The 14699-nt window shown below is 43.8% G+C and overlaps 1 protein-coding gene across 4 annotated transcripts in view; it reads left to right on the top strand.

The window, feature by feature from the left end:
* The window catches only part of LOC123758406 (peritrophin-48-like), a 35251-nt gene extending 27942 nt beyond the window's left edge, over positions 1 to 7309 (top strand). The window contains exons 1-3 of one of the 4 annotated variants that reach the window (XM_069322821.1): positions 2289 to 2536; positions 2635 to 2688; positions 5562 to 7309. In XM_069322821.1, coding sequence (XP_069178922.1) covers positions 2653 to 2688; positions 5562 to 6236 — 711 coding nt within the window. In that variant the 5' untranslated portion in view covers positions 2289 to 2536; positions 2635 to 2652 and the 3' untranslated portion in view covers positions 6237 to 7309. Of the gene's footprint in view, positions 1 to 2288; positions 2689 to 5561 lie in introns of those variants that run through there. The other 3 variants (XM_069322819.1, XM_069322822.1, XM_045742771.2) reach the window with 3 other exon arrangements.
* Positions 7310 to 14699: the final 7390 nt, after the last annotated feature.

The raw sequence follows: 14699 nt of genomic DNA, 5'->3' as shown, positions 1-14699 counted from the left end.
TAACATCAGCGGCCTATGCGAGGTTGGCTAACATCAGAACTGCCTTCAGGAACCTGTGTAAGGAATCATTTAGAACCTTGTATACCACATATGTGAGCCCAATCCTGGTCTTACCTTGTCATGCACATAGCAATGCTTGAAAAAGTTTAGAGGTATACCACTAGGCATATACCACTATACCACCCAGAACTAAGAGGCATAAGTTACGAGGACAGGCTGCAAGAAATGCACCTCACGACACTGGAAGACAAGAGTAAGAGGAGACATGATCACTATCTACAAAATTCTGAGAGGAATTGACAGGGAAGAAAAAATAAACTGTTTAACACGGGTGATACGCGAACAAGGGAACACAGGTGGATGTCCCTCGTGACCCTTCAGAATTTAGTTCGATCGGAGAGGATAAGGTTCATTTTTGCCAGATATTCGTCATTTTTTAAGAATATCGTATATTGGCGACTTGTCACCTCTCCTCCTTATTCTCAAGAAGGGTCTTAGCCACCGCGTTGAGCTCGGGGGACAGTATGGTGCTTCTGTAGTTACCTCGAATCTTTCCTCCCTCTGCGATAAGTTTTCCCTTGCAAAGTGTCTTTAGTGGTAACCTAGCCATAGGTCCTCTGAATAATGTTGTTAGTTTCTTGATGATCCTGGTTTCGGTGCTGTTGCGATGTCGATCTGCAAGATCGTCGAAGTTTTGGTCGATTCGGGTACGGAGGACTTCGTCAATGTTGGTGTGTCTCCATTAGTCTGTAAAATGAAGTAGTTGCGCTTTGCTATCGTTGATCGTATTTTCTGCCTTGTATATCTGATTTTGAATCAGATCTTGGCGATATTTTATCGTGAAAGCTTGGTTTCTTCTGCTGGGTCGTGCGTTCTAATATTAGTAAATTTTGGTAGCAGTCTTTCTTGTTAACATATGTTGTTGAATATGACCGAAAGGGTAACCCAGCATACATTTTCTCGGTTTCAAAACGTGATAAAAACCACATTTGATTATTTGAACTACGTTTTAAATTTCGTGTTATACACGTGTTTTGAGAATTTGTAAATACGATCATAAAACGTGAGCTCATAACGTTTTAATAACACGTTTTTTTATGTTTTTAACACGTTTATTCGAATTATTAATTATTTTATTTATTATTTTATTTATTAGGAATAATTATCGTTATTGAATTTAAAAGAGAGATAGACATACAAGGAGAGACAGAAAGAGAGGAAACAGATTCAGAGAGAGACACACACAGAGAAGCAGACAGAGGGAAAAGGAAGAGAGTTGCCAAGGGAGACAGACAGAAAGAAAGAGAGGAAAAAAACAAAGGGAGAGAGACAATCAGAAAGAAAGAAATGAAGAGAAATAAAGGGAGAGACTGAATAAGAAAGAAAGAGAGAGAGAAGAGAGAACGGAGAGAAGATAGAAGAGAGGGAAGAGAGAGAAGAGAGGGAGAAGAGAGGGAGAAGAGAGGGAGAAGGGTCGACCGCTGGATGTAATGTACTTGTCTGAGGACAGGTTGCGTTGAAACAATTTTTCATTCATGAACAGGGAGGTTGGCTGTTAGATTAACGAGCATTTGGCCTTTGTTGATGTGGCTGGGCTGCGATAAAATACAATATCAAGGATTCTGCATTGTTCAACAAAGGCTTCATTTTAAAAATATATATAAATACATAGAGTAAACATTTCGAACAATATATCACTGTTCTAATTTGAAAGCATAGGAATAACAATTATCAGACCTCATTGAAAAAAATTATTATCTACAGTTGTTTACCACATTTGATTGGAAAATTATATATGTGGCAATAGATTAGACGATGTCGAGAGATGAATTTTAATTAAGTAATATTCACATGAAGTTAATGTGGGAATTTTCGGAAAAATTAAAATTATTCTTCGTGGTCCAAGATAAGCGGAACAACGTCCAGTCACCTACATTGTTTACTTCTGCTTCCTCTTCGCTATATTGTACGAGTCGTCTTAAACTTCCGTTTATTCTGGTAAGTGAGACTTGTTGACCTCTGTAGCCAGAGGTGTAGAAGCAAGGGATATACACAGAAAGGTGTACCCAGCTTCCCAGTCTATATACAGTGAGAGTTTACTTTATTCCTGGACTGTGTTCAGGATTATAGTATACTTGCTGGCTGGTCAACTGTTGTGGTTAATGACCTTGTAGAGGTGGATAGGAAGAAGTCACCTGGCCACAGGGGGTGTTGGGGGGTCCCTCCCCCTGTTGTCACCATGTTGAAATTCACACTGTGATAAGCCTCCGGGTATAAGTGTTGGTTCCATGGCAGCAGCTGCCGCAGTGGACCCCCTGCACCCACAGCACACCTGCAACCATAGCACACCTGCAACCATAGCACACCTGCACCAACAGCACACCTGCACCAACAGCACACCTACATAGTGCCTACATCACACCTGATTACCTATCTCAGATCAGGTGCCGGAGGAAGCACAGTAGAGTTCGGCAGCGCAGCTGTCCAGTGTCTTGTGTCCAGCGTCAGGTGTCCAGCGTCAGGTGTCCAGCGTCAGGTGTCCAGCGTCAGGTGTCCAGCGTCAGGTGTCCAGCATCAGGTGTACAGCGTCAGGTGTCCAGCGTCAGGTGTCCAGCATCAGGTGTACAGCGTCAGGTGTCCAGGTCGTCCAACATGATCAAGCGCAGTCTTCTCATCATTGTCCTGGCGGTGAGGAACAGTATGGGTCCCAGGACGCTCCCAGGGACATTGTTGGGGACAATAGTGATCCTTAGATTGACTATCAGTAGTTTGGCTTTATAGACAGACGATAATATCTGCCTAATCTATTCACATTATTATAAAATAATTTTTAAGCAGTATACAGGAAGTATGGAAAGGGGCAGTGAACTCGAGAGTACAATACCAGGAAATTAAATGAAAAAATAAAGCAGGAGGTGGGATTGGTCTAGCAGCGAGGATGAGGAGTTGTAGAGTGGGTGTAGCACACTACACTGATGGTATGTACTACACTACACTGAGGTGGTGTGTACTACACTACACTGAGGTGGTGTGTACTACACTACACTGATGGTATGTACTACACTACACTGAGGTGGTGTGTACTACACTACACTGATGGTATGTACTACACTACACTGAGGTGGTGTGTACTACACTACACTGAGGTGGTGTGTACTACACTACACTGATGGTATGTACTACACTACACTGATGGTATGTACTACACTACACTGATGGTATGTACTACACTACACGGAGGTGGTATGGGCATGTTAGTGGGAGGTCTGAGACCCCGTTTAACATGGGAGTAATAAATTACATGTATATGATAGAGACAGACGACTAGTGCCTTGTAACAGAGAGGAGGGACCATTATGTGAACGAAAAGGTGGTGGAGGGGTGAGAGTGATGGAAAGGTGTGTGGTGATAGAGCCTCTTAGAGTGAAGGTGTGTGGTGATAAAGTCTCTTAGAGTGAAGGTTTGTGGTGATAGAGCCTCTTAGAGTAAAGGTGTGTAGTGATAAAGTCTCCTACAGTGAAGGTGTGTGTGGTGATAGTGCCTCCTAGAGTGAAGGTGTGTGGTTATAGAGCCTCCTAGAGTGAAGGTGTGTGGTGATAGAGCCTCCTAGAGTGAAGGTGTGTGGTGATAGAGCCTCCTAGAGTGAAGGTGTGTGGTGATAGAGCCTCCTAGAGTGAAGGTGTGTGTGGTGATAGTGCCTCCTAGAGTGAAGGTGTGTGGTGATAGAGCCTCCTAGAGTGAAGGTGTGTGGTGATAGAGCCTCCTAGAGTGAAGGTGTGTGTGGTGATAGTGCCTCCTAGAGTGAAGGTGTGTGGTGATAGAGCCTCCTACAGTGAAGGTGTGTGTGGTGATAGAGCCTCCTAGAGTGAAGGTGTGTGGTGATAGGACCTCCTAGAGTGAAGGTGTGTGGTGATAGAGCCTCCTAGAGTGAAGGTGTGTGGTGATAGAGCCTCCTAGAGTGAAGGTGTGTGGTGATAGAGCCTCCTAGAGTGAAGGTGTGTGTGTTGATAGAGCCTCCTAGAGTGAAGGTGTGTGGTGATAGGGCCTCCAAGAGTGAAGGTGTGTGTGGTAATAGAGCCTCCTAGAGTGAAGATGTGTGGTGATAGAACCTCCTAGAGTGAAGGTGTGTGTGTTGATAGAGCCTCCTAGAGTGAAGGTGTGTGTGTTGATAGAGCCTCCTAGAGTGAAGGTGTGTGTGTTGATAGAGCCACATGTTACTAGTTGCTAGTTACTTTTTAATTCTTCTTCCCTTTCATTTTCACCCATCTAAGGGCACTCATAATAATAGTAGTGACCTGTATATGATAACTATATCAGGGGAAATATTGGCAATTTATTGGTTAAGATTTGATTAATATTTACCCTGTTATGGGTGGCTCGCTAGCGTTATAACCGGTATTCCTAAATTTATTATTATTGGCCAACAATAGTTAGATAGAACAGGAATCGGACAAGAACACTTCCCTTATTTGTAAACGAAGATCGTGTTGATGATGGGAGCTCTTTTACATCCCAAAACACTACGTCGAAGGGTGATAATTGTGGAGCTTGTTGGAGCTCCGTGCGAGACTTGTTTGTGTTAAAAATTAATATGGTGTCTGCTTGCTCCTCTCCCACTCACGCATCCCTGTTCACAAGATGCGTTTTTTCAAGAAGTGGAAAGAGGGCCCACATTTAAATTATTTTAGTACTGATAATTAAGTTGGTTCAAGAGAAATGTTTTAGTATGTTTACGGTCCAGAGACTGATATATTAAGAATGATTCCCAATATTATAGCTGGTGAATTTAATGGCGACATATGGCAATGATATCCCCATTTCCTTCCAAGAAAATTTCCACTGTAGCTTCGTTTTCTGTGAGTCAATTTGTTAGTACAATCCAGTAGCAATATTTTCTGTCTATTGTATTGAAAGTTAGTAAATGGTGTCGATTTTTTCCGGCAGTGACATGGCTTTCTAGAGTGAGGTGTGTGTGTGGTGATAGAGCCTCCTAGAGTGAAGGTGTGTTGTTATAGCACCTCCTAATGTAAAGTTGTGTGTTGTGATAGAGCATCTCAGAGTAAACGTGGGTGTGGTGGTAGAGCCTCCTAGAGTGAAGGTGTTTGTGAGAGTAGAGCCTCCTAGAGTGAAGGTGTTTGTGAGAGTAGAGCCTCCTAGAGTGAAGGTGTTTGTGAATGTAGAGCCTCCGAGAGTGAAGGTGTGTGTATAGAGCCTCTTAGAGCGAAGGTGTGTGTGGTGATAGAGCCTCCTAGAGCCAACTCTGCTGTGATCACCCTATGATGGGGAGCTCCCACGAGGGAGGATAAGTTGTCCGGACTACAGAGCACCCCATCCTCTTGAATAGTACCTTCTATTTTTGACGTTTAAATCCCCTATAAACAAAAACTGGTGTACTAAAAATTTCAGCGGCTCGCACAACTATGGGACGTCCCGCCTCCTATTCGTGGGTCCTCGGTAAGGTTAGGTTCGGGCAATTTAGTACGCCATTTCATTACGTTGTGAACGCTGGAATATTATAATGAAACTTTTACAACATAAAATGATTATTCCGCCTCACGCAGGTCGTGTCCACCGCCTTGATGGTCCAGAAGGACGCCTGTGATCCTGACTGTACTGGGAAAACTATTTTAGATGAAGTCCCTGACCCCATGAACTGCACCACCTATTACATCTGTCTGGGGGACGGAATACCTACAGACCACTCTGTGCCCTGCCCGGACGGTCAATATTTTAACCCAGATAAACCAGGATGTGACGTCATGCCTCCGGACGGTTGTCAAGCCGCCTGTCATCCTCCAGACTGCTCCATCACTTGCAAAGGCTCCTTCACCTTCATCCGTGATCCATTCGACTGTGGAACATACTATATTTGTATTGCTGGTCAACCAGCACAGACACTTCACTGTAACACAGGCACCTTCTTCAACGGTGAGACCTGCGTCAGTGACAAGGAAGTTTGCTGCACAGTCTCGTGTGATCCGTACTGTCACCCTGGGATCGTGCAGATCCCAGACCCCACAGACTGCACCAAGTACTACATATGCACTCAGACAGGACCAGTGAACCCAAGCTTCCACTATACTTGTGATAGCGAACAATACTTTGACTATAAAATTGGTCGATGTGCCTCAGGTACTTCCTGTAAAAACCTCTGCTCTGAAGGATTGTCTACAACACCACCAAACTCAGCAGAAGCAACCAGAACTCCACAAACCACTCCACCAAGCACCGACTGAGTAGATTTGCGTACCTGCGGGGCTTTAGGCAACTTCTCAATGTGCAGCTCAAGTCAGCAGGAATTTTTCTAGTGTACGGCCGCGGGTGCTCAAGGTGTCTTCAATAAGTGCTCGGGAAACTTAGTGTTCAACACCGACCCTGACTACCCTTACTGTGTTCTTCCCACCAACTATCCTTATAACCCCAAACCCATGCCTATCTTCTTCTGGCCAGCTCCCCATAACTGTTCCTTGCCTCTATGACCATCAACATCCTGGCCTGCTCCTACAACCATCACTGTGGCATCGTTTTGACTTGCTTCCCATCCTCTTTCCTACCAGCACTATCCCCCTTATATTCTCTTTAATATACAACCACTACTGCCGTCCTTACAGCCAGCCCACCATAAAACAGACACAGGTTTGAGGTTGGGCTTAGAGCCTATAAACCAATGAAATGTTATTAAGGCAACAGCAGCTTACTGACCAACTTGCAAGACTACATTAGTCCTGAATATAGCCCAGGACCTAAATTATTGATTGATGTAGATTAATCCACCTAAGAGGTGGCACGAACATGAATAACCCGTAAGTGGTAGATTTGTTTGGAGTGAATGTAATCTTTGGTCATGAACGGACCTAAATAAACTCTCAAGTGTATATATAAACTCAGAAGCAGGTTACACCTCTCTGTATTTTGATACTTCCTATACTCCTATACTGATATTCATTAAAATTAATATCTGTCAGTGACATGCGGGTCGGAACAGGTCCGTGTAAGAAAGATCTAGGAAGCATGTATTAAATTATATATGCTTAACTTATTGTTAAAATTTTGCCACATTAAGTAAGAATATATTTTCTACAGAGTATAACAGCAAGTTCATCCTATGATATAACCATCTTTTGCTTGCTAAGTGATAACACCATGTCTTATCATTTTCGCCTGACATTTACCTTATATTACCTTCAAGAAAGATGTTCAAACATAACTTAAAGTTTGTGTTTTCTAAAGTTGCTTTTAGTAGAAGTTTTGAAGAATGTTTAACAAAACTATACAAATAAGTTTATTCACTATAAAGTCCAATAAATCACTTGTGCTTTTCATTGTCTTTTTCATATAAGTAATGAGCTGTAATTAAGTTATATATTATGTGGAACCAAAAGTAAATATTTTCTATTTTGTCTTTTTTTAGTTTGTCTAATAATAATAAAAGTTCACTTGTGTGAATGTGTGAGAGAACATTCATTTATGTTCATGTGTATATATATATATAAATATTATATATATATATATATATATATATATATATATATATATATATATATATATATATATATATATATATATATATATTATTAAATATGACCGAAAAAGTAAGATTAATAATTCTAACACGAATTTTCTCAATCTTTCGTACATTTCTTTTCACTGTTGGAGGTAATTCAAAAATCAATTCTCCAAAATTCATTTTTATTTCTAGTCTGACGCGACACGAGCGCGTTTCGTAAAACTTATTACATTTTCAAAGACTTTAGTTTACAAATACACAACTGAATAGAACTTACACATCTCCGATTTTGTTTATATCTACATTTGAGTGAGGTGGATGGGGTGAGGTGGCATTAATAGGGTATTAATTTCATCAACACAAGACAGAACAAGAGGTGGCATTAATAGGGTATTAATTTCATCAACACAAGACAGAACACGAAACAATGGGTATTGAAATGGAAGTGATTGTAGAAAGCCTATTGGTCCATATTTCTTGATGCTTCTATATTGGAGCGGAGTCTTGAGGTGGGTAGAATATAGTTGTGCATTAATTGGCTGTTGATTGCTGGTGTTGACTTCTTAATGTGTAGTGCCTCGCAAACGTCAAGCCGCCTGCTATCACTGTATCTATCGATGATTTCTGTGTTGTTTACTAGGATTTCTCTGGCGATGGTTTGGTTGTTGGAAGAGATTATATGTTCCTTAATGGAGCCCTGTTGTTTATGCATCGTTAAACGCCTAGAAAGAGATGTTGTTGTCTTGCCTATATACTGGGTTTTTTGGAGCTTACAGTCCCCAAGAGGGCATTTGAAGGCATAGACGACGTTGGTCTCTTTTAAAGCGTTCTGCTTTGTGTCTGGAGAGTTTCTCATGAGTAGGCTGGCCGTTTTTCTGGTTTTATAGTAAATCGTAAATCGTTTTTATAGTAAAACGATTTACTATTATATATTTATATAATATATTATATATTATATATTTATTATATATATTTATATATATATATATATATATATATATATATATATATATATATATATATATATATATATATATATATATATATATATATATGTCGTACCTAGTAGCCAGAACGCATTTCTCAGCCTACTATGCAAGGCCCGATTTGCCTAATAAGCCAAGTTTTCCTGAATTAATATATTTTCTCAATTTTTTTTCTTATGAAATGATAAAGTTACCCATTTCATTATGTATGAGGTAAATTTTTTTTATTGGAGTTAAAATAAACATAGATATATGACAGATATATGACGGAACCTTGTAGGGAGTTGGTAGAGTGTTTGGTTGTCATTGGCGTGCAAGACGCAGTGAAAGGTGAGTGATTGTTGGCCATTTTTGTGCCGAGGAGTACTTATACTGAAGTATAAGGTTACAGTCGTGGGCTGGATTACCTGCAAAGACATACATGTGTGTTCTAGGACTGATAGGGTGATCGATTGATCATTGTTGTATATCAAGGAACATTTATACTAATATTTATGTTATTGCATTCATACGCTGGTTTTCCTTGCACATGTTTATAGATATATATTCTCTTGCTGATAGTGCAACATTGTGTTATAAGACTTGACCTACTTGAGGAGGTTGGTAGTATTAGGTGGTGAATCAGAAGATAGGATACCACTTGACAAGCAGATGATAGAGTTCTGATAGTTTTGGAATGCAACCTGACTGAAATAGTATAGAGTGTAGGATTCATTATTATTATTATTATTATATGTGTGTATGTATTGTGTATGTGCTTTGTCCAGTAAATGTATTCAAATTTGCTGCTGTTTGCCCTTGTCCTAGTGAGGCTTCCCAGGAAGTAGGAAAGAAGGAGAGAGAGAGAAAGAACCAAGAGCCACAGCTGCGGACAGGGTAGAACGGAAAACTAATAAGTCAAAGGGGATTGAGGAGATCACATCACATAAGGAGACAGTAGGGAGTCACAGCGGCTCGAGTGGGTGTGTGCACGTGACAACGAGGCTAAGTATTGGAGCCGCATCCCCTAAACGTGTGACGTTGAGCCCCTCTCCAAGAGCCAGAAGCGCCCAGGGTGATCTCCTGGTAAAGTATAAGCACTCTACCGAGTTTTGGGTTGGGTTGTCCATAAAGAAGGATCAACGACGACACCAATCCTTCATAATAATAAATTGGGTCAGGTTGCACTCCATCAGGCAGACTCGGCAACTTTCCTTCCTGGGGCTTAAAACTAGCTGGTCTGTTTATCTGCCCCCAAAACTTCTTCCTCCCCAAACTCCACCGGGTCTGCTATTGCTGCGTCTCGCCTCACTTCTCACTCTGTTCTCCCTCAATGTGGGGACACATTCGTGAATGAAAGTGTTACTTCGCGTCTTTATGTCGGTGATTGTTCCTCTTGTGCCCTCTCAGGTTCGTGGGGTGGGCGGCCAAGCCCCCGAGTTGGACTGTATTAGTAGACCGGGCTCTGTACCCCCTGCTGCATTGGCCCCGACTTTGCTCCTCCTTTGACCCTCCTGACTACTCCCCTCGGCTCCCCTCCCTCCTCTGAGGTTGGGTCGAGCCACAAGCCCCCAGTGGTGACCACCTCGTCACCTGGCATGGCTCAATCTCTCGTTGTGACTACTAAGCCTTTTAACCCCTCTCAATGCCGTCCGCACCACGGCCGCACTCCCTCGATTCCTTCCCTTACTGATGCCTATCAAGCCTTGTTTTGTTCCGCTTCGTGGGCCAAATACTTTGATCTCCTCCCTCTTGATTCTACACCTCCTGATGATTTCTTCCTCCATAGGCATCTTGTTGATTCCGTAGATGCCTCTGTTACTTTCAACCCCCACCCGTCTCGGTACACGTGTCGTTGCTGCTCCTTCTCAGGATGCAGCCTCCTGCTTGGCTGCTTTATCCTACCTTGGCGAGACCCCTGTTCGGGTCTCCAAGAACGCTTGGTTGAATGCCAGTGTTGGCACTATTCTCCTCCCACCCCATGTTGCGACCGGTGTTCGGAAACTACAGGACTGCCATGATGATATTTGGCATATCCTCGAAGCTCAGGGCCATTCTGTCCTCCAGGTAGACACGTTTACTCGTCCCCCTCGTGGTCGTCGCCGTCAGCCCCTTCGGGTTGTGAAGATTACCTTTGATGGTAGGACCGTTCTGCTCTCTGTCATTCATGCTGGTGCCAGGTTCTCTGTCCAAGAGCACATTCTCTCTCCTCGGCTCTATAATAGGTGCTGGAGGTTTGGACTTGGCGTCCCCTGCTGCTCCAGTACTGTCTCTCCCTGTCCTGTGTGTGGGGACGAGGGTCATTCTAAGTCGGAGTGACTTCTCCCCAGGCTCGCTGCCACAATTGTGGTGAGGCCCACCCTGCCTTCTACCGCGCGTGTGTGCATTACAAGTAATTATCAAAAAGAAGGCACCAAACCGGGAAAGCTATGTAGCACCATCAAATGTGCGGGATAATCAGAGGGCGCTAAATATCACCAAGGATGCCAATACGAGAACAGAAACGTATAAGGCGAATGATATCAAAAGTATCCGATTGACTAAGAATTCTACCAAGGGACAAGTGACCGCGGGGGGTGGTCGGAAAGCAAGACACACGCTCGTCCTGGAAATCAGGACATTCAACAAGGATATGTACGACGGTAAGAGGAACAATGCAATTTGGACAATAAGGAGCTGGGCGGCGCTCCATTAAGTGACCGTGAGTTAAGCGAGTATGACCAAGATGCAACCGCGCTAGAGCCATTTCCCACCGATGGTTACGATGGCAGGAGGAATGGCATGGGGACACACAACGCTTAAGAGTATGCAGTTTGTTACCAACAACAGAAGACCAACAACCCTGCCAATGGACAAGGATGGAGGAATGAATAACCGGATAAAAGTCGGAAAAAGGAATACCTTTACGGGAAATGGGACAAGAGCGGATAGCCTCTCTAGCGGCAGCATCCGCACGCTCATTTAAAGAAACACCAACATGGCTGGGAACCCAACAAAACTCCACGGATTTAAATTTAGTAGAGATAAGAAACAGCTAATGTTGAGTCTCGACGACAACGGGATGGACAGGATTAAAGGACCCGAGAGCCATGAGGGCACTACGAAAGTCAACGACAATCACAAATTAGGATTGACAACGAGAAAGCAGGAGACGGAGAGCATGGAGAATAGCATAAAGCTCCGCTGTGAAGATGCTAGTCTCTGTAGGTAAGCGACATATATAAGTGCAATCAGGAAAAACAACAGAGTAGCCAACACCTTCTGCAGACTTGGACCCATCGGTGAAGACGGAAACGGAGCGGGAGTGAGAAGAAAAGGGCTCAAGGAAAGGGCGTTTTAGAACCGTGGGAGGGGTAAAAGCTTTAGTTATGCAGGTCAGGGATGTACAAAACCGCGGAAGGGGGACTCTCCACGGGGGCAAAGAAGGAACAACACGAGGAGAAATATTAGAAATACGAACTGAAAGAGAATCCTGTAAGCGAGATGTCTTAATCATAAGCCATTGTGAAATCTATTGTCATTTGTATTGTTACAGAGCATGTCATCAAGAGATCCATTAATGTTCTAGCACCCACACTGAGGCCAGTGATTCCTGACTGCTGTCACCAAGATGTTAGCCTTCTCGGTCCAGTCCTTGTAAATATCTTGTAAATATAGTACATTAATTTTTTTCTTGTTATCTAATTATAAATTCATTGTGGTTGTTAGGTTATAACTCTTGTTGCATTAATTCAGATAATTATTTTGTATTATTTTCCAAGAACATGTCATTAACACAAGATGTTGATAATTTTGTTTTACACAATACTTTGAGTTGTATTGGTCATATCTGATACTTAAACATGGACATGTTCCTCATGCTCTTCTTCCAATTATTGCATTGTAACAATGTTTTTTTCACCGAGTAAGATTATGTTTTAATTTTAGTGTACACGCCAAGCAGTGTCAGTATTAACACACACCCGATCTGTCTTTTAATATGTAATCTGATATTTTACATGTAAGCTATTATTGTATGCCAATGAGATCCTTCAGAATCATTGTATTAGCTAGCCAGAGTTTTGTCAACAAGGCACGTCGATTTGGTAGCATGTCCGAGCGGTGTTAGCTTTCAAATTGTAAGACGGTTGGAGTATAGCCAATCCTGAGGCAGCTAGGCCTATGACGTCGTTTCCCACAGAGCCTGCAAGCCCGCTCTCAAGTGGCAGCGGCCAGTGTCTCACAGACCTTAGACAGGGTAGGACCTCGGTGATTCAGCACTATTGTTTACCTTACTCAATAAAGTCTATGTCTATGTATATATTAACACGTTGTACTGAATGGGGTGAGAATAGCTTGAGCTACCTCATCCCTTTGTGTGTATTTTACCTCAATAAACTTATTTCAATTTCAATTTCAATAAAGTCCTTTGAAGCGATCTACCGTGTCTCTGTCTTTAGTCTCAAGCAAGGTCCAACCAACAAGCACGAATACACATGGCACCACACGTCACGGCAACACATGGCACCACAAGTCACGGCAACACATGGCACCACAAGTCACGGCAACACATGGCACCACACGTCACGGCAACACATGGCACCACAAGTCACGGCAACACATGGCACCACAAGTCACGGCAACACATGGCACCACACGTCACGGCAACACATGGCACCACAAGTCACGGCAACACATGGCACCACAAGTCACGGCAACAAATGGCACCACACGTCACGGCAACACATGGCACCACAAGTTATGGCACCACATGGCAACACATGGCACCACAAGTTATGACAACACATGGCACCTCAAGTCATTGCAACACATGGCGCCACAAATCATAGCAACACATGGCGCCACAAATCATGGCAACACATGGCGCCACAAGTCATGGCAACACATGGCACAAGTCACGGTAACACATGGCACAATTCATGGCAACACATGGCACCACATGTCACGGCAACATATGGCACCACACGTCACGGCAACACATGGCACCACACGTCACGGCAACACATGGCACCACACGTCACGGCAACACATGGCACCACAAGTCACGGCAACACATGGCACCACAAGTCCCGGCAACATATGGCACCACACGTCACGGCAACACATGGCACCACAAATCACGGCAACACATGGCACCACACGTCACGGCAACACATGGCACCACACGTCACGGCAACACATGGCACCACAAATCACGGCAACACATGGCACAACACGTCACGGCAACACATGGCACCACAAGTAACGGCAACATATAGCACCACACGTCACGGCAACACATGACACCACACGTCACGGCAACATATGGCACCACAATTCACGGCACAAGTTACGGCAAAACATGGTATTATAAGTCACAGCAGCACCTGTCGCCACACGTTATGGCAACACAAGTCACAGCAACACATGGAACCACAAGTCATGGCACCACAAGTCATGGCGACACATGGCACTACAAGTCATGGCAACAATTCATAACACATGGCACCATAAGTCATGGCAACACATGGCACCACAAGTCATGGCAACACAAGTCATGGCAACACATGGCACCACAAGTCATAGAAACACATGGCGCCACATGTTATGGCAACACATGGCGCCACAAGTCATGGCACCACATGGCACCACAAGTTATGACAACACATGGCACCTCAAGTCATGGAAACACATGGCACCTCAAGTCATGGCAACACATGGCACCACAAGTCATAGAAACACATGGCGCCACATGTTATGGCAACACATGGCGCCACAAGTCATGGCACCACATGGCACCACAAGTTATGACAACACATGGCACCTCAAGTTATGACAACACATGGCACCTCAAGTCATTGCAACTTATGGCGCCACAAGTCGTAGCAACACATGGCACGACAAATCATGGCAACACATGGCGCCACAAGTCATGGCAACACATCTTGAGGTTATCTTGAGATGATTTCGGGGCTTTTTTTTTAGTGTCCCCGCGGCCCGGTCCTCGACCCGGCCTCCACCCCCAGGAAGCAGCCCGTGACAGCTGACTAACACCCAGGTACCTATTTTACTGCTAGGTAACAGGGGCATAGAGTGAAAGAAACTCTGCCCATTGTTTCTCGCCGGCGCCTGGGATCGAACCAAGGACCACAGGATCAAAAATCCCGCGTGCTGTCCGCTCGGCCGACCGGCACCCCCTACATGGCACAAGTCACGGTAACACATGGCACCACAAGTCATGGCAACAC

This window comes from Procambarus clarkii, chromosome 11 (genome assembly GCF_040958095.1).
Source record: "Procambarus clarkii isolate CNS0578487 chromosome 11, FALCON_Pclarkii_2.0, whole genome shotgun sequence".
Lineage (NCBI taxonomy): Eukaryota > Metazoa > Arthropoda > Malacostraca > Decapoda > Cambaridae > Procambarus > Procambarus clarkii.
The sequence above is the reverse complement of the archived record's forward strand: the minus strand, read 5'-3'. Positions and strand labels throughout refer to the sequence as shown.